A 20,772-nucleotide genomic window follows, 5' to 3' on the forward strand; every position below is an offset into this window, starting at 1 on the left:
ACTCCTCATGCACAGCCCAGCAGAGGCTCCTCTCGAACACGGGGAGCTGGGAGTAATGCCGGGTCCCGGTAATGAGTCGGTACACGTATGTCTTGGATAAGGCACGGTAACGGGCGTGGAAGTTATCTGCCACTCTGTAGGCCTTGAGGATGCTGGAACAAGAACAAGCAAAGAGATTCTGTAAGGTTTTTACAATTAAACATGACTGTAACAAAGAAATGTTACATTTCTTTTAAACGTTAAACAGAGAACTACATGATCAAATAGGATTAGTGACTGACATTCAAACAGAATTACAATATCAGTTTGCTCTTACTGTGGCATGAAGATCGTTGTTGTTTTTTACAACAATTCATGGTCTGCATTTGCCCTCACAATCTATGCTATGGAGTCCACATTTTACCACTTTACCACTGCGGGCCACTTATTTGAATCTTAGAAAACTACGTTCTTGTCTTTTCATATTCATGCAATATCTAACAGGGTATCCCCAATAAAGTAACTTCCCTTTCTGAGCTCCTGGACACAGATAGCACACTCTCTTCACCCACTCTGCACTGCAGTGTGATTCATCAGCTCACTGCAACACATGAAACTACACATAAAAGTAGGTCACCTTCCCTGAGACACACATCATTATGGCATCCCTTCCGCAGCGCTGTCTCTACCATACAAACACTGTCACATGGGTAGCTTCAAATCAACTGCATCAATTTGACACAAAACAACAGCTAAGAAAAATTTCAGTCTGGTTTTCACCATGCACATGGTACTGAGACAGCTCTTATTGGAGTATTAAATGATCGATTAATTGGCACCAACTCTGGTTATTTATCAATTTTAATTTTATTAGATCTAAGTGCTGCCTTTGATACCGTGGATCACTCGATCTTAATCGCCTGCAACATTTTGTGGGTGTATGTGGAGTTGTTTTATCTTGGTTCAAGTCTTATCTTTCCAATAGGTCTCGATTTGTTTTAATTGTAATGAAAAATCGGCATTGTCTGAATTAGTTTGTGGTGTTCCACAGGGCTCTATTTTAGGTCCTTTATTATTTTCCATTGATATGCTCCCTCTGGGTGATATTATAAGCAAACCGAGTACATTTCCATTTTTATGCAGATGACATCCAACTGTATGTGTCTCTAAAACCTGGTGATGCCTCTTTTGGGACCAATCTGGTATCTTGTCTTACTGACATTAAGGGCTGGATGTCTCGAAATCTTGAATGCAGAAAAAATTGAGGTTTTGTTAGTGGGTTCATGAAACCAGCTAGATAAGCCTGAATCATTTGGCTTGGATTTCAGCAGACTACCTTCTGAACCTGTACTAGAAATGCAAAATTTAGGTGTGATCTCCTACTCTTACTTAAGAAACATAAAAAAAGATTACAAAATCATCTTTTATCATTTGAGCAAATATTGCAATACTTAGACCTATAATCTCTACATCTGATGCTGAAAGACAAGTACATGCCTTTGTATCCTCCAGAATTGATTATTGCAATGTGTTATTTTCTGGCATCCCAAAATGTTTATTGCCTCGTTTTCAACTGGTTCAAATTGCTGCTGTTATAATCTTGACTAAAACCTGAAAAAGTGCTGGCTTCTTTGCACTGGCTTCCTGTAAATTTTAGAGTTGATTTTAAAATACTGTTATTAACTTATAAGGCCATAAACAACGTGGCACCAACCGATTTAGAACTGCTTATCCCATATATCCCCAATCGGAACCGTAGATCCCTGAATATGGAGTTGCTATATAAATAAACTTTGATTTGAATCTGAGCAGACAGCCGCTTCTCTACTCCACACTGCTTTTCATGCAGGCTGGCTAACTCAAATGTGACTGTGCAGTTATGACAGTGGAAGAGAAATGTACATTCTAGTGAGTTTATACACTGTGAGAAGTTGAGTTCTCAGAGCTCGTCTCAGCTGGTATTTACATTTGATCATCATTTACAGCGAGTGTTTTTTCATTCTTGATCCAATCAGCTGGTGTTCAATTCATTGCAGGCAATGGCAGCTCCAGCTGGGTGGCGCTGGGTGTTGTGCAGTCGCTGGGTGTCGTGCAGTCGCTGGGTGGCGCTGGGTGTCGTGCAGTCGCTGGGTGGCACTGGGTGTCGTGCAGTCGCTGGGTGGCGCTGGGTGTCGTGCAGTCGCTGGGTGTCGTGCAGTCGCTGGGTGTCGTGCAGTCGCTGGGTGGCACTGGGTGTCGTGCAGTCGCTGGGTGGCGCTGGGTGGCGTGCAGTCGCTGGGTGTCGTGCAGTCGCTGGGTGGCGCTGGGTGTCGTGCAGTCGCTGGGTGTGGCTGGGTGTCGTGCAGTCGCTGGGTGTGGCTGGGTGTCGTGCAGTCGCTGGGTGTGGCTGGGTGTGGTGCAGTCACTGAGTGTGGCTGGGTGTCGTACAGTCGCTGGGTGTGGTGCAGTCACTGGGTGTGGCTGGGTGTCGTGCAGTCGCTGGGTGTGGTGCAGTCACTGGGTGGTGCTGGATGGTGCTGGGTGGTGCTGGGTGGTGCTGGGTGGCGTGTAGTCGCTAGGTGGCGCTGGATGTCGTGCAGTTGCTGGGTGTAGTGCAGTCGATGGGTGTGGCTGGGTGTCGTGCAGTCACTGGGTGTTGTTTTTTCCAGTCTTTTTTGGAAAAAACTGAAAGCAAAACCTCAAACCAACCTCAATGTGAGAATGCTATGCTAATGCGAGGAAATAATTTGTTTTTTAAAGCTTTGGTTATTATCCCTTCAGCAAAACACACAGATGAGCTTCCTCGGATTAAACCCAAGCGGATTTGCATTTCTCTCTGCTGACTCACATCTCATCCCAGTTTCTGAAAGGAAAGAGAAAGCTTTGATTTTTTTTTTTTTTTTTTTTTTTTAAGTGTAGTCCTATATTCCAGGCTTCTTTTTAAGCCCAAAGTAATCTCATTTGTAAGCTGCTTGTGTTGTCCCAAATCATCGAAACTGCAGTACATGTGAACAGACAGGAGACTATAGTTCCTCTGGAGTGAAAAAGCTTGTCTGGTCGCTTGAAATTAAGTTTTTTATTTCTTTTTTACATTCCCCTGACTATTTTATGGGGTTTCCATCATTGTAAGTGGCTCTGGGTTATGTTTCTCAAACACGGAGCTGTCATTTCTTTCTAAATGTGCCCTGCCTTGAGGCTGCTTCTCCACTGTGCCACTCTCACCTACTGTAGATTTATACAGGACACAGAGTAGCTAGGCTGGCAAAGTTGAAAGTTCATGTTGTCACATGTTTGAATGGTTTAGTCTTGGCACTTAGGATTCTCCAGACAAGCTCAAAGCAGCTCAAAGCCAGGTAAAGGAAGATTTATGAAAACTCGAAATTGGAGCAACATAATTCAGGAGCACTCAGAATAACTGCAAGCACCATAAAATATTAAGGGAAAAGCACAAAAATAAGGCTGTAAATGTAACATTGGTCCTATTGGAAAATGACAACCTAGCACTTAGATCTGAAGATGTCTTAATGGACAGCACAGGGGTCCTGTTCTAACAGACATGATTACACCTAAATATACATGTGTGTTGGAACACTTGAGATGCTGTTTTCCCCACTGAACCAATGCAAGAGACAAAGAGACAAGCATCAGGTGATCATTTTGTAGGACATGAACACTGTCAACTATCAATAGGAATAAACATGGAGTATTCCAGAAATCCCATTCTTCAATCTAACCTTCAAAAAGGGCTCTTTTGACACTTAGCCTTCGAGGACAGCAATACAACAGTTTTAACAGTACAGAGCAATAAAGAACATGAGAATTTACCAACAATAGGAGGCCATTCGTCCCTACTAGTACCAAGTAGCTGATTGATCCCCAAACTTTGTCTTCAAAGATCCCAATGATTCAACATCATTGTGGCAGGCTGGCGAGTGGATAGAGGCCCAGAGACAGACTGCAGTTCAAAAAAATAACTATTTTATTATAAATAAACACAAAATGAAAGGGCACAAGGGCCAAAACAAAACAATTTAAACACAAAGAAAGACAAAAAGCAAAATTTACAAAAATAACAATCTCCAGGCTGGGCAATGCCTTCACTGCATTCAAGCTCTCCAAACAACCAAAAAAAAACCAACCTGCTTCCTCAGCTCCCTCTCCCCCAAATGAGAAGCAGAGGCCTCCTTTTATATCAGGTGGCTGGGCGCTGATTGATCGTTAATCAACCTAATCAACCCCAGCCACCTGAACATAATAAACCCAGGCAGGTAGGGGAAGTTAACCCCATCCCTGCCAATTTAAAGGGCAGAGCTTTGCTCTGCCACAATCATCAACAAGGCTAGGTAATCCATTCCATCCCTCACCACTCTCTGTGTGAAGAAGAGTCTCCTTCAGCAACATGAGGTAACCCACTCCATCCCGTCACCACTCTGTGTGAAGAAATGTCTCCTTCACAACATGACTATCAATCAATCTTTATTTTATATAGCACCTTTCATAGTGGACCACTATCACAAAGCTCTTTACAAGATAGTGTAAAATAAAAACACTGCATACTACATTAAATACAGTGAAAACCAATGCATACTACATTAAATACAAGGCTAGCATGTAAAAATTATTCTAAAGCATTGTGGATTTGAAAGGAAAGTAGCAAAAACACAACATCTAATAACAGATACCAGGGTTAAAGAGCATGGAAAGCAAGCGAGAACAAGTGCATCTTAAGAGTTGATTTAAAGCAAGTGACGGTGGGAGCATCACGCACCAAAGCTGGGAGAGAGTTCCAAAAAGAGGGAGACATGAAGCTAAACGAGCATTCTTCAAGTGTGATGCACTTGTACTTGGGGATAACAAGCAGTCCAGAGTCGGAGGACCTCAGCTTGCGAGCAGGGACATAGCGGGTCAGCAGTTTCAGGAGGTACTCAGGACCTGTGTGATGAAGGGCATTGTAGGTGAGCAGGAGAGTTTTGAAAGTAATCCTGAACTTTACAGGTAGCCAATGCAGCTATGCAAGATGTGGATTGATGTGATCCTGGCAGTGGCATTTTGAACCAGCTGCAATCGGTTTATGGCTCGTGATGAAAGACCACCATAGAGAGAGTTGCAGTAGTCGAATAGAGATTAATGCATGACAGAGTATCTGAGCATCCAGGAGGGAAAAGTAGGGACAGACTTTGAAGATGTTTCAAAGATGGTAGAAGGAGGATTTTAACACAGAGGAGATGTGGGCCTCAAAGGAGAGGTTGCTGTCAAGAAGTACACCAAGGCTTCGTACTGTGGGGGAAGGCAGCAGCAGTTTCTGAGGTTCAGGGCAACTAAATTGAGATTCTTAAGATGAGTTTTAGATCCTACTAGGATCTAAATTGGCAGACATCCAGTCCTCGATGCCTTGAATGCAAGCCGAGAGCCGGACCATGGCAGAGGGGCTTCCAGGGTCGAGTTTTAAGTAGAGCTGGGTGTCGTCAGCATAGGAGTGAAACATGAGGCTGTGTTGGCGGATGAGGTGACCCAAGGGAAGCATGCAGAGAAGAGGCCCAAGAACAGATCCTTGAGGGGCACCACAATTCACCACAGCAATACAGCTCCGGGATGAAATTCTAATCAAGCTGGACTTACTGCAGCCACACAACCAGCTTCACTGCGGCAATACAGCTCAGGGATGAAAAAGGCATCACACACAGGTCCCTAGTCAGTTTTTCTCCAGAAAAAGGAGAGAAAAGCTTTCAATTGCCAAGAGAAGCTGAAAAAAAAAACAAAAGCTGATCTGAACAATATGCATAGTCCCTTCACTACAGACATAACACAGACATAAACAAACAAGATAGCTGCTTCCACATCCAATGTTCAGAAATCAAGGACTTTTGCCAAGCTTTTTGAGATGTTACAGTAATAAAATAATGACTTGGATATCATTGAGGGGTTTGATGATAAAACGAGTGATCAGGAGTGATTTATCAGTATGCACTACTACGAAGAGATATGTGACAAATACAGAGAACAAGAAGTGGGGCAGGGCTGGAGATGCAGTACTGAGTGTCCTTTTGATAGGCAGTGCCTTTTATACCTGTTTTACAGTGAATAAAATTACTTTTAAACAGTGAGTGTAAAATAAACAGCTCGTGTGAAAATAAATTAGGCCTGACGTGCTTGATGTGCGCTGAATAAATGGACCGCAAAGGGTTAATGCTTTGTTATTGTTATTTAGTACCACAGTGACACCTACTGCTGCAATTTACTAAACTGCTCTGTGCCGATTAGCATAAACTCATGACAATTTCTCCTGGGACGTCCAAAACCAATAGGTGTTTTTAAAATCTTAAAGACATTAACAAAGTCAACCCTAGTCAATGCTTTAAAGCACAGAAACCAGGACCAGAGGACACAGATGGGAATGCAGTGGAGACAGACTCAGGGGACCTTGCTATAAAGAGGGGCGAGTGTTTTGGTGAATTGTTGAGCTGTTTTAAGAGCCGACTTGCCAAAGTTTTGAAATCAATCCACTCCTAGGAAACAGACAAGATCGGATGTCTCCCTCTCGTTCATACATTTTCTTACGTCTCTAGCCAACAATCACTAGGGTAGAATGACTACTTCAACTAGTCACGGGACGAATACTTGATTAGTCGGCACTTTAAAAAAGTACAAATAAATCATGTATTTGCTGAGGTCTGGTTCTCTATTTGTGTACAGCTTATTAATGTTCTAAAACGTCATTTCTATGTAATGGATTGCCACCACAACCACACTGCCCTCCATCTGAAACCACACGCTTCCCGATTACTGTCTGCTTCAATTCAGACAGCTGCATACAATTAAAACACTGACACCGCCAGTCTGCTACTAGCATACACTTAAAACACACCAAAACATCAGACTAGTCAAGCATCATCTCAACTAAAAATAAGGAGAACAAGGAGGCTTCTCATCACAGCCCAGACACACAACCCTTACTGCATTTCACAGCTTAGAATCCATTCTCTACGCTGACAGTGGCATAGCTGCTGAGAAATAAAGCTGCTTCCACTAATGGTAAAGAATATTGAATGAAATGCCTTTACTGGATCCAGTGCTAGGTATGGTGCTGGCCAGATTGATGACTGGTTAACCCTCCAGCTGCTCATGTGATAATCTCAGAAAGAGAGTCTTCCTCTCAAGGACATCATTTCATTGACAGCTCTGGCATGCAGTATGAAAAATACATCTAACAATACATCTCCAGCTAACAACAATGCTCAGATTGTGTGTTAATGAAATGGAAAATATGCACCGTCCTGCCAATTCAATTCCTGGGGCGAGGAAAAGCTAAATGGAGACATAGAAAGGACCTGCTGGAAATTGATGTTTATTCAGTATAGTTTAGTACATTGCACCTACTGAAATGCTTTCAATTACTGCAAAAATACTGTTCTGCTTTTACTTCAGGTCTCAAAAATAGATTCTCTAAATTTAGACAGTTTTAAATTTTCTTTGGGGAGTTGTCAGTTAGAATTAGGAAAAAAAATGGTTTTAACACACAAACCATTACGTAAATTACAAATAATTGACCACAAACCATTAATGTGCTGCTCAACACATTACACACACATCTCCACAAACAGGATGCGTGCCTCCTGATAGCATGCTAGTATCTATAGATGCTGAAAATATCTTTCATAGCCAGTATGTTACAACAAGGTTTCTTTTTAATTACAAAGACAATGTAATATTCCGAACTCAAGAACAGAACTAAATTTATGAACGAGAGGCAACCATTCGACTCATCAGTGCTCGACTGGTTCCTGCCAGCTGACTGCCAAGTACAGCCTGGCTGGTAACTAACAGGGTACCATCAAGAAAGAGACTCAGAAGTTTAAAGAACAAACGCTCACTCAATAAACAAAACAACACCAAACAAAAGGGCGCCAGGGCCAAAACAAAATGTGCAAATAAAACAGCGTTCGTAGGCTGGGCACTCATCTTCACTACTCACAGAAAATATATAACACAGCAACACCACAGCAACTCCTCTCTCCCAGGCACAGGATTTCTGGCTGCTTGTATGCAGGTGTCCACTCCCCAATTAGCACCAGTCTGCACTAACTGGAGAGTGGCCACACCTGTGGATGCTGGCAGAGACATTAACCCTGTCCCTGCCACAGTAACCTATTCCATACTCTAAACTAAAAAATAACTCTGTCAAGTACAGCCTGGCTTGGAAACCCATCCCATTCTCTAACTAAATAACTCTCAAGTACAGCCTGGCTTGGTAACCCATTCCATACTCTAACTAAATAACTGTCAAGTACAGCCTGGCTTGGAAACCCATCCCATTCTCTAACTAAATAACTCTCAAGTACAGCCTGGCTTGGTCAAGAAACCCATCCCATTCTCTAACTAAATAACTCTCAAGTACAGCCTGGCTTGGAAACCCATCCCATTCTCTAACTAAATAACTCTCAAGTACAGCCTGGCTTGGTAACCCATCCCATTCTCTAACTAAATAACTGTCAAGTACAGCCTGGCTTGGTAACCCATCCCATTCTCTAACTAAATAACTCTGTCAAGTACAGCCTGGCTTGGTAACCCATCCCATTCTCTAACTAAATAACTCTCAAGTACAGCCTGGCTAACCCATAAACTAAATCTGTCAAGTACAGCCTGGCTTGGTAACCCATCCCATTCTCTAACTAAATAACTCTGTCAAGTACAGCCTGGCTTGGTAACCCATCCCATTCTCTAACTAAATAACTGTCAAGTACAGCCTGGCTTGGTAACCCATCCCATTCTCTAACTAAATAACTGTCAAGTACAGCCTGGCTTGGTAACCCATCCCATTCTCTAACTAAATAACTCTGTCAAGTACAGCCTGGCTTGGTAACCCATCCCATTCTCTAACTAAATAACTCTGTCAAGTACAGCCTAGCTTGGTAACCCATCCCATTCTCTAACTAAATAACTCTGTCAAGTACAGCCTGGCTTGGTAACCCATCCCATTCTCTAACTAAATAACTCTGTCAAGTACAGCCTGGCTTGGTAACCCATCCCATTCTCTAACTAAATAACTCTGTCAAGTACAGCCTGGCTTGGTAACCCATCCCATTCTCTAACTAAATAACTCTGTCAAGTACAGCCTGGCTTGGTAACCCATCCCATTCTCTAACTAAATAACTGTCAAGTACAGCCTGGCTTGGTAACCCATTCCATACTCTAACTAAATAACTGTCAAGTACAGCCTGGCTTGGTAACCCATCCCATTCTCTAACTAAATAACTCTGTCAAGTACAGCCTGGCTTGGTAACCCATCCCATTCTCTAACTAAATAACTCTGTCAAGTACAGCCTGGCTTGGTAACCCATCCCATTCTCTAACTAAATATCTCTGTCAAGTACAGCCTGGCTTGGTAACCCATCCCATTCTCTAACTAAATAACTCTGTCAAGTACAGCCTGGCTTGGTAACCCATCCCATTCTCTAACTAAATAACTCTGTCAAGTACAGCCTGGCTTGGTAACCCATCCCATTCTCTAACTAAATAACTCTGTCAAGTACAGCCTGGCTTGGTAACCCATCCCATTCTCTAACTAAATAACTGTCAAGTACAGCCTGGCTTGGTAACCCATCCCATTCTCTAACTAAATAACTCTGTCAAGTACAGCCTGGCTTGGTAACCCATCCCATTCTCTAACTAAATAACTCTGTCAAGTACAGCCTGGCTTGGTAACCCATCCCATTCTCTAACTAAATATCTCTGTCAAGTACAGCCTGGCTTGGTAACCCATCCCATTCTCTAACTAAATAACTCTGTCAAGTACAGCCTGGCTTGGTAACCCATCCCATTCTCTAACTAAATAACTCTGTCAAGTACAGCCTGGCTTGGTAACCCATCCCATTCTCTAACTAAATAACTCTGTCAAGTACAGCCTGGCTTGGTAACCCATCCCATTCTCTAACTAAATAACTCTGTCAAGTACAGCCTGGCTTGGTAACCCATCCCATTCTCTAACTAAATAACTCTGTCAAGTACAGCCTGGCTTGGTAACCCATCCCATTCTCTAACTAAATAACTCTGTCAAGTACAGCCTGGCTTGGTAACCCATCCCATTCTCTAACTAAATAACTCTGTCAAGTACAGCCTGGCTTGGTAACCCATCCCATTCTCTAACTAAATAACTCTGTCAAGTACAGCCTGGCTTGGTAACCCATCCCATTCTCTAACTAAATAACTCTGTCAAGTACAGCCTGGCTTGGTAACCCATCCCATTCTCTAACTAAATAACTCTGTCAAGTACACCCATCCCATTCTCTAACTAAATAGTACAGCCTGGCTCTGTCAAGTACAGCCTGGCTTGGTAACCCATCTCCTAAATAACTCTGTCAAGTACAGCCTGGCTTGGTAACCCATTCTCTAACTAAATAACTCTGTCAAGTACAGCCTGGCTTGGTAACCCATCCCATTCTCTAACTAAATAACTCTGTCAAGTACAGCCTGGCTTGGTAACCCATCCCATTCTCTAACTAAATAACTCTGTCAAGTACAGCCTGGCTTTAACCCATCCCATTCTCTAACTAAATAACTCTGTCAAGTACAGCCTGGCTTGGTAACCCATCCCATTCTCTAACTAAATAACTCTGTCAAGTACAGCCTGGCTTGGTAACCCATCCCATTCTCTAACTAAATAACTCTGTCAAGTACAGCCTGGCTTGGTAACCCATCCCATTCTCTAACTAAATAACTCTGTCAAGTACAGCCTGGCTTGGTAACCCATCCCATTCTCTAACTAAATAACTGTCAAGTACAGCCTGGCTTGGTAACCCATCCCATTCTCTAACTAAATAACTCTGTCAAGTACAGCCTGGCTTGGTAACCCATCCCATTCTCTAACTAAATAACTCTGTCAAGTACAGCCTGGCTTGGTAACCCATCCCATTCTCATAAATATCTCTCTACACTAAATTCTCTAACTAAATAACTGTCAAGTACAGCCTGGCTTGGTAACCCATCCCATTCTCTAACTAAATAACTCTGTCAAGTACAGCCTGGCTTGGTAACCCATCCCATTCTCTAACTAAATAACTCTGTCAAGTACAGCCTGGCTTGGTAACCCATCCCATTCTCTAACTAAATAACTGTCAAGTACAGCCTGGCTTGGTAACCCATCCCATACTCTAACTAAATAACTCTGTCAAGTACAGCCTGGCTTGGTAACCCATCCCATTCTCTAACTAAATAACTCTTGGTAACCCATCCCATTCTCTCAAGTACAGCCTGGCTTGGTAACCCATCCCATAAATAACTCTCTAACTAAATAACTAAATATCTCTGTCAAGTACAGCCTAGCTTGGTAACCCATTCCATACTCTAACTAAATAACTGTCAAGTACAGCCTGGCTTGGTAACCCATCCCATTCTCTAACTAAATAATTCTGTCAAGTACAGCCTAGCTTGGTAACCCATCCCATTCTCTAACTAAATAATTCTGTCAAGTACAGCCTAGCTTGGTAACCCATTCCATATTCTAACAAAATAACTCTGTCCCTCCTGGTTTTTGTTCCAACTGTACCTAAATTACTTAATTGTACCAATCAAGTGCTTATTAGAAGCTTGATTAGTCCAATTAAGTAATTTAGGGTACAGCTGGAACAAAAACCAGGAGGGACACCGCTGAGAAGTAACTGAACTACTTCAAAGTAATAAGTTACTGTAACTATCAGTACTTAAAATCTTGTACCGATAACTTGTAATTGTAACAGATTACTTTTTAAAGTAACTCCCCCTACACTGTTGGTAACCACTTCCATCACAGCGAGCTGGAGAGATATTTTCACAACCAGGACTGGGGCTGACAGCTTCACAGTTCTAACGGTTTAATCCTGTTTTGCTGATTTGAATAATTTGTTTTTTATTTTCTGGAAAATGTACACTTGTTACCTCTTTGGGCAAACAACATATTTGAAATATCCCTGATTTATAATTCAGTCCGTACATAACCAGTACACAAACTAAAACGGTACGATTCCCTATACCAATGTACTACTTATTAGAAGAAGGAGGGACAGTCATTTGAGTTGAATCCCTCTTTCAATAAAGTAATGTATCCTTTGAAACAATGAGATGCTTTGTAAAGAGTTAATGTAATACCAGAATGCTTCTTAAAAGCACAACCGCAGTTTCCTTTGACAATGTTACCCCTTTGTGTAGCCTCTCTGATCACATGGAGCCTTGTGCCATAAAGACTCCAAACAAGACCGGAAGAGAACTAAACCAACACAACCCGAGGCATACTGTACAGGGATAGGCAGCTTTCATCAAAGGGTTAAACACCAACTAAATATATGGGAAAACAACTACTGTACCACCAACCACAGCTTAAAAAAAAGTGGTTGTTTTTGACTGGATAACGCTGGTTATGGATTTAACTGTGGTTTGTATCCTTAGCATTGAAATTATCATGTTTCACTGGACAACATGAGTAATGAACCGTTACTGAGAGAATCAATGGAATACAGCTTTGTACCAAACATTACAATAATAACACGTGTACTGTCTCTTTACAGCAGAATCCTAAAAAAGTCACATGACCTTATCTGAGGTCAGAAGACAATGTCATCATGGTCACTAACACTTCATCAATGAGTGTTTACATAAACCTGCCAATATGAAGTCACTGTCTGACATAGACACCAAGGCTATGCACTGTGGTGTTGACAGCCTTGTCAAATTATTGCCTTTAATGGGTTATTTTTTTTCATTAAAAACATGGCCAGAAATGGTAAACTATGGTAAATCATAGCATAGCCACAGGAACAGCCTGGAGAAAACTGCACAATTACTGTGGTAAACATTTCTAAGTGGAAAGCATATTGGAAATATTGGCTACAACATTTATTTTACTATACAGCATGTTTAAAAAGTCCTTCGTAGAGCACTTATTCAGAGGTAAGGTTATACTTTGTTCCCATTTTTAATAATTTCCTTAAAATGCCGTCCCCAGCGCTGTGAGTTTATGGGATTTTACACATAGCCCTTTTCCTGTCATTGTGATTCCTCTATGAATAGAGACAGAATAAAAACAACGTCAGTAATATGACTGATAAGGATCATTCTTCTCACGCTCATTGAAAACCTGTCTTTCCCACACTAACTCCCACAGCTCTCTATCTAGCGTCTGACGTAATGTTAGCACATCTACTTTTTTAGGGTTATGATCTTCTCTAGACCTCTGGCTTCATCCAGTTGTGTCTCCTCCTTTGTTTCTTACCCTACAGCTATGGCCAAAAGTTTAACCTCATCCAACAGTTAACTAATGTTGCGTCGGGGCTCCCGAGCGGTGCATCCAGTAAAGGCGCTCCTCGTGGAGTGCAGGATGTGCCCTATAGCCTGGAGATCGCTGGTTCAAGTCCAGGTTATGCCATCACCAATCATGGCCAGGAGTTCCCAGGGGGCAGCACACAATTGGCAGAGCACTGCCCAGGTGGGGAGTGCTCAGGTCGGCAGGGCAATCCTCGGGTCACCGCACACCTGTGGCCGATAGGGCGCCTGCGGGACTGCTGTAGATGCCATTCAGATCTGTGTTGTCCTCCGGCACTATGGGTCTGGTGGCTTCACTGTAGACCTGCAGCACGAAAAAAGAAGGCTTGACAGGACACGTTTCGGAGGACACGTGTGCCTGCCGCCATTTCTCAAGTCAGCGCGGGAGTTGCAAAAATGTTGCTTCATAAAATTGAATGAAACCTGATGAATAATTCTATGTTAACACATTAAATTACATACTGCTTTGTAGTTTTCCATATACTTAACAAAAAAGGGAAAAATTTGACATTTTGAAACATAACATGAAATACTGTACTACTGTTATGGCTTCCGCCAGACTTTTGCAATATAATCTTGTACTTTTGTTAATTACATGATGTTAAATAAAAGATCTAAAATATGTTAACATTATTATTATTATTATTATTATTATTATTATTATTATTATTATTATTATTATTATTAATTAATTAATTAATTAATTAATTAATTAATTAATTAATTAATTAATGTCTCAATCCTAAAATTCTAGGTGATGCAAAAATTTTGGCCACAGCTATAGTTTTGAAAGTACAAGAGAGAGAGCACACACACACACCTCACATGGCAAAGAGCACACACACCTCACATGGCAAAGAGCACACACACCTCACATGGCAAAGAGCACACACCTCACATGGCAAAGCTACACCAATATCCTGCTGCGCATCAGCGAAATAGAATCAGCAGGATCTGTAATGGACCTGATGCATTTCATTTTAGTCTTTCTCCTTGTTCAAATTTACTTAATTCAAACTTGAGTAAATTAAATTCAATTTTAGTAAAATACTTCAACAAAGGAAATGGTACAATTATTCAACTTTGACCGAAATATCATTTTCAGTTGTGAAAGTCTGTTTCAATCAAGGTTTGCTGTATTACAAGTGGTACTTCCTTCCCTTAAAGTCTGGCACAGTTCATTTGCATGCCAGTTTTTCAATGTATGTGTTTTTTTAATTTGCTATGCTTTTGCTATGTACGCTGCAGGAAACTTTGAAGGGTCGTTATAGAAGTAGGAGTGACCTGCAATTTAGCTTTCTTCTTGTTTTGCTGGCAATATAATGCTGTACACTAGGTGGTGCTGGTGCTTTTTATTATGAACACAGTTAGGCTGATCTAGGCTACAATACACATGTCTATGGCAACCAGCTGGAATTGAAGAGCAGCTCCTGAACTTAAATTCAAAACACATTAACACATATCTTCACAGTATTTACTCCAGTCTTTAATTAACTCCTGTTTTTTGAAAGAGGTAAAACGCCTGTTAATTTTACAAAACTAAAACCAAACAACTAAGCCATATATTTCAAATTCTCCTCTCAAGGTGTTTAGTGCCTCGTTTTGTAACATTAACAGAATTTGTTCTCCTTAAAAAAATAGGAGTTAATGTAGGAACAGAGAAAACACTTTGAAAATAAGGCCTAGAATCAGAAAATGAACTAAATACAATAAAATCACTATTGTGATTCTAGTGCTTTGAAGTTTCCAGTTTAAGAAAACAGCATTGGCAACAGTTAGTCTGATTCATGAGCTGCTTGCAGCCTGTATGCCAGATAGACAGATTGCTTCAATGTGATCACATTGCAATGCCAGCATCTATTTATTTTTGTTTTGTGTTGGTTTTTGTTTGATGTTGTAGTCTGGTTACCCTTATGTGTCATTCAAAACGGGATGAAATCTGGTTTCATCTGAAAATAACAATGCAGTGCTTGTTGTTTATAAAAATGACTTTAGCAGAATAAACCCCCTGAGAGGACCGTTTCACAAGCGGGTTCTGGGTGCCAGCTGGGCTCACACACCTAGACAAGCAATGCACTAGATATCTGTAACAAGCTAGGCTCAGCAAACTTAGACAAGCACTGCTCTAGATATCTGTAACAAAATGGGCTCAGCACACCTAGACAAGTGCTGCTCTAGATATCTGTAACAAGCTGGGCTCAGCAAACTTAGACAAGCGCTGCTCTAGATATCTGTAACAAGCTGGGCTCAGCACACCTAAACAAGCGCTGCTCTAGATATCTATAACAAGCTGGGCTCAGCAAACTTAGACAAGCGCTGCTCTAGATATCTGTAACAAGCTGGGCTCAGCACACCTAGGCAAGTGCTGCTCTAGATATCTGTAACAAGCTGGGCTCACACAACTAGACAAGCGCTGCTCTAGATATCTATAACAAGTTGGGCTCACACACCTAGACAAGCGCTGCTCTAGATATCTGTAACAAGCTGGGCTCAGCAAACTTAGACAAGCGCTGCTCTAGATATCTGTAACAAGCTGGGCTCAGCACACCTAGACAAGCGCTGCTCTAGATATCTGTAACAAGCTGGGCTCAGCACACCTAGACAAGCGCTGCTCTAGATATCTATAACAAGCTGGGCTCAGCACACCTAGACAAGCGCTGCTCTAGATATCTGTAACAAGCTGGGCTCAGCACACCTAGACAAGCGCTGCTCTAGATATCTGTAACAAGCTGGGCTCAGCACACCTAGACAAGCGCTGCTCTAGATATCTGTAACAAGCTGGGCTCAGCACACCTAGACAAGCGCTGCTCTAGATATCTGTAACAAGCTGGGCTCAGCACACCTAGACAAGCGCTGCTCTAGATATCTGTAACAAGCTGGGCTCAGCACACCTAGACAAGCGCTGCTCTAGATATCTGTAACAAGCTGGGCTCAGCACACCTAGACAAGCGCTGCTCTAGATATCTGTAACAAGCTGGGCTCAGCACACCTAGACAAGCGCTGCTCTAGATATCTGTAACAAGCTGGGCTCAGCACACCTAGACAAGCGCTGCTCTAGATATCTGTAACAAGCTGGGCTCAGCACACCTAGACAAGCGCTGCTCTAGATATCTGTAACAAGCTGGGCTCAGCACACCTAGACAAGCGCTGCTCTAGATATCTGTAACAAGCTGGGCTCAGCACACCTAGACAAGCGCTGCTCTAGATATCTGTAACAAGCTGGGCTCAGCACACCTAGACAAGCGCTGCTCTAGATATCTGTAACAAGCTGGGCTCAGCACACCTAGACAAGCGCTGCTCTAGATATCTGTAACAAGCTGGGCTCAGCACACCTAGACAAGCGCTGCTCTAGATATCTGTAACAAGCTGGGCTCAGCACACCTAGACAAGCGCTGCTCTAGATATCTGTAACAAGCTGGGCTCAGCACACCTAGACAAGCGCTGCTCTAGATATCTGTAACAAGCTGGGCTCAGCACACCTAGACAAGCGCTGCTCTAGATATCTGTAACAAGCTGGGCTCAGCACACCTAGACAAGCGCTGCTCTAGATATCTGTAACAAGCTGGGCTCAGCACACCTAGACAAGCGCTGCTCTAGATATCTGTAACAAGCTGGGCTCAGCACACCTAGACAAGCGCTGCTCTAGATATCTGTAACAAGCTGGGCTCAGCACACCTAGACAAGCGCTGCTCTAGATATCTGTAACAAGCTGGGCTCAGCACACCTAGACAAGCGCTGCTCTAGATATCTGTAACAAGCTGGGCTCAGCACACCTAGACAAGCGCTGCTCTAGATATCTGTAACAAGCTGGGCTCAGCACACCTAGACAAGCGCTGCTCTAGATATCTGTAACAAGCTGGGCTCAGCACACCTAGACAAGCGCTGCTCTAGATATCTGTAACAAGCTGGGCTCAGCACACCTAGACAAGCGCTGCTCTAGATATCTGTAACAAGCTGGGCTCAGCACACCTAGACAAGCACTGCTCTAGATATCTGTAACAAGCTGGGCTCAGCACACCTAGACAAGCGCTGCTCTAGATATCTGTAACAAGCTGGGCTCAGCACACCTAGACAAGCGCTGCTCTAGATATCTGTAACAAGCTGGGCTCAGCACACCTAGACAAGCGCTGCTCTAGATATCTGTAACAAGCTGGGCTCAGCACACCTAGACAAGCGCTGCTCTAGATATCTGTAACAAGCTGGGCTCAGCACACCTAGACAAGCGCTGCTCTAGATATCTGTAACAAGCTGGGCTCAGCACACCTAGACAAGCGCTGCTCTAGATATCTGTAACAAGCTGGGCTCAGCACACCTAGACAAGCGCTGCTCTAGATATCTGTAACAAGCTGGGCTCAGCACACCTAGACAAGCGCTGCTCTAGATATCTGTAACAAGCTGGGCTCAGCACACCTAGACAAGCGCTGCTCTAGATATCTGTAACAAGCTGGGCTCAGCACACCTAGACAAGCGCTGCTCTAGATATCTGTAACAAGCTGGGCTCAGCACACCTAGACAAGCACTGCTCTAGATATCTGTAACAAGCTGGGCTCAGCACACCTAGACAAGCGCTGCTCTAGATATCTGTAACAAGCTGGGCTCAGCACACCTAGACAAGCGCTGCTCTAGATATCTGTAACAAGCTGGGCTCAGCACACCTAGACAAGCGCTGCTCTAGATATCTGTAACAAGCTGGGCTCAGCACACCTAGACAAGCGCTGCTCTAGATATCTGTAACAAGCTGGGCTCAGCACACCTAGACAAGCGCTGCTCTAGATATCTGTAACAAGCTGGGCTCAGCACACCTAGACAAGCGCTGCTCTAGATATCTGTAACAAGCTGGGCTCAGCACACCTAGACAAGCGCTGCTCTAGATATCTGTAACAAGCTGGGCTCACACACCTAGACAAGCGCTGCTCTAGATATCTGTAACAAGCTGGGCTCAGCACACCTAGACAAGCGCTGCTCTAGATATCTGTAACAAGCTGGGCTCAGCACACCTAGACAAGCGCTGCTCTAGATATCTGTAACAAGCTGGGCTCAGCACACCTAGACAAGCGCTGCTCTAGATATCTGTAACAAGCTGGGCTCAGCACACCTAGACAAGCGCTGCTCTAGATATCTGTAACAAGCTGGGCTCAGCACACCTAGACAAGCGCTGCTCTAGATATCTGTAACAAGCTGGGCTCAGCACACCTAGACAAGCGCTGCTCTAGATATCTGTAACAAGCTGGGCTCAGCACACCTAGACAAGCGCTGCTCTAGATATCTGTAACAAGCTGGGCTCAGCACACCTAGACAAGCGCTGCTCTAGATATCTGTAACAAGCTGGGCTCAGCACACCTAGACAAGCGCTGCTCTAGATATCTGTAACAAGCTGGGCTCAGCACACCTAGACAAGCGCTGCTCTAGATATCTGTAACAAGCTGGGCTCAGCACACCTAGACAAGCGCTGCTCTAGATATCTGTAACAAGCTGGGCTCAGCACACCTAGACAAGCGCTGCTCTAGATATCTGTAACAAGCTGGGCTCAGCACACCTAGACAAGCGCTGCTCTAGATATCTGTAACAAGCTGGGCTCAGCACACCTAGACAAGCGCTGCTCTAGATATCTGTAACAAGCTGGGCTCAGCACACCTAGACAAGCGCTGCTCTAGATATCTGTAACAAGCTGGGCTCAGCACACCTAGACAAGCGCTGCTCTAGATATCTGTAACAAGCTGGGCTCAGCACACCTAGACAAGCGCTGCTCTAGATATCTGTAACAAGCTGGGCTCAGCACACCTAGACAAGCGCTGCTCTAGATATCTGTAACAAGCTGGGCTCAGCACACCTAGACAAGCGCTGCTCTAGATATCTGTAACAAGCTGGGCTCAGCACACCTAGACAAGCGCTGCTCTAGATATCTGTAACAAGCTGGGCTCACACATCTAGACAAGCGCTGCTCTAGATATCTGTAACAAGCTGGGCTCAGCACACCTAGACAAGCGCTGCTCTAGATATCTGTAACAAGCTGGGCTCAGCACACCTAGACAAGCGCTGCTCTAGATATCTGTAACAAGCTGGGCTCAGCACACCTAGACAAGCGCTGCTCTAGATATCTGTAACAAGCTGGGCTCACACACCTAGACAAGCGCTGCTCTAGATATCTGTAACAAGCTGGGCTCAGCACACCTAGACAAGCGCTGCTCTAGATATCTGTAACAAGCTGGGCTCAGCACACCTAGACAAGCGCTGCTCTAGATATCTGTAACAAGCTGGGCTCAGCACACCTAGACAAGCGCTGCTCTAGATATCTGTAACAAGCTGGGCTCAGCACACCTAGACAAGCGCTGCTCTAGATATCTGTAACAAGCTGGGCTCAGCACACCTAGACAAGCGCTGCTCTAGATAAGATATCTGTAACAAGCTGGGCTCAGCACACCTAGACAAGCGCTGCTCTAGATATCTGTAACAAGCTGGGCTCAGCACACCTAGACAAGCGCTGCTCTAGATATCTGTAACAAGCTGGGCTCAGCACACCTAGACAAGCGCTGCTCTAGATATCTGTAACAAGCTGGGCTCAGCACACCTAGACAAGCGCTGCTCTAGATATCTGTAACAAGCTGGGCTCAGCACACCTAGACAAGTGCTGCTCTAGATATCTGTAACAAGCTGGGCTCAGCACACCTAGACAAGCGCTGCTCTAGATATCTGTAACAAGCTGGGCTCAGCACACCTAGACAAGCGCTGCTCTAGATATCTGTAACAAGCTGGGCTCAGCACACCTAGACAAGCGCTGCTCTAGATATCTGTAACAAGCTGGGCTCAGCACACCTAGACAAGCGCTGCTCTAGATATCTGTAACAAGCTGGGCTCAGCACACCTAGACAAGCGCTGCTCTAGATATCTGTAACAAGCTGGGCTCAGCACACCTAGACAAGCGCTGCTCTAGATATCTGTAACAAGCTGGGCTCAGCACACCTAGACAAGCGCTGCTCTAGATATCTGTAACAAGCTGGGCTCACACACCTAGACAAGCGCTGCTCTAGATATCTGTAACAAGCTGGGCTCATTGCAATAAGAACCACTCACAATACTGGAGTCTCTGCAATAAGAACCACTCACAATACTGGAGTCACTGCAATAAGAACCACTCGCAATACTGGAGTCACTGCAATAAGAACCACTCACAATACTGGAGTCACTGCAATAAGAACCACTCACAATACTGGAGTCACTGCAATAAGAACCACTCGCAATACTGGAGTCACTGCAATAAGAACCACTCACAATACTGGAGTCACTGCAATAAGAACCACTCACAATACTGGAGTCACTGCAATAAGAACCACTCGCAATACTGGAGTCACTGCAATAAGAACCACTCACAATACTGGAGTCTCTGCAATAAGAACCACTCACAATACTGGAGTCTCTGCAATAAGAACCACTCACAATACTGGAGTCACTGCAATAAGAACCACTCACAATACTGGAGTCACTGCAATAAGAACCACTCACAATACTGGAGTCACTGCAATAAGA

The 20,772-nt window shown here is 43.7% G+C and overlaps 1 protein-coding gene across 1 annotated transcript in view; it reads right to left on the reverse strand.

Annotated features, from left to right (window-relative positions):
- The window catches only part of LOC121328900 (tRNA pseudouridine synthase-like 1), a 35,409-nt gene that overhangs the window by 680 nt on the left and 13,957 nt on the right, over positions 1-20,772 (reverse strand). The window contains exon 3 of the mRNA XM_041274039.1: positions 3-152. Within this exon, the coding sequence (XP_041129973.1) occupies positions 3-152 (150 nt within the window). The remainder of the gene's footprint in view (positions 1-2; positions 153-20,772) is intronic.

This window comes from Polyodon spathula, chromosome 16 (genome assembly GCF_017654505.1).
Source record: "Polyodon spathula isolate WHYD16114869_AA chromosome 16, ASM1765450v1, whole genome shotgun sequence".
NCBI classification, from domain to species: domain Eukaryota; kingdom Metazoa; phylum Chordata; class Actinopteri; order Acipenseriformes; family Polyodontidae; genus Polyodon; species Polyodon spathula.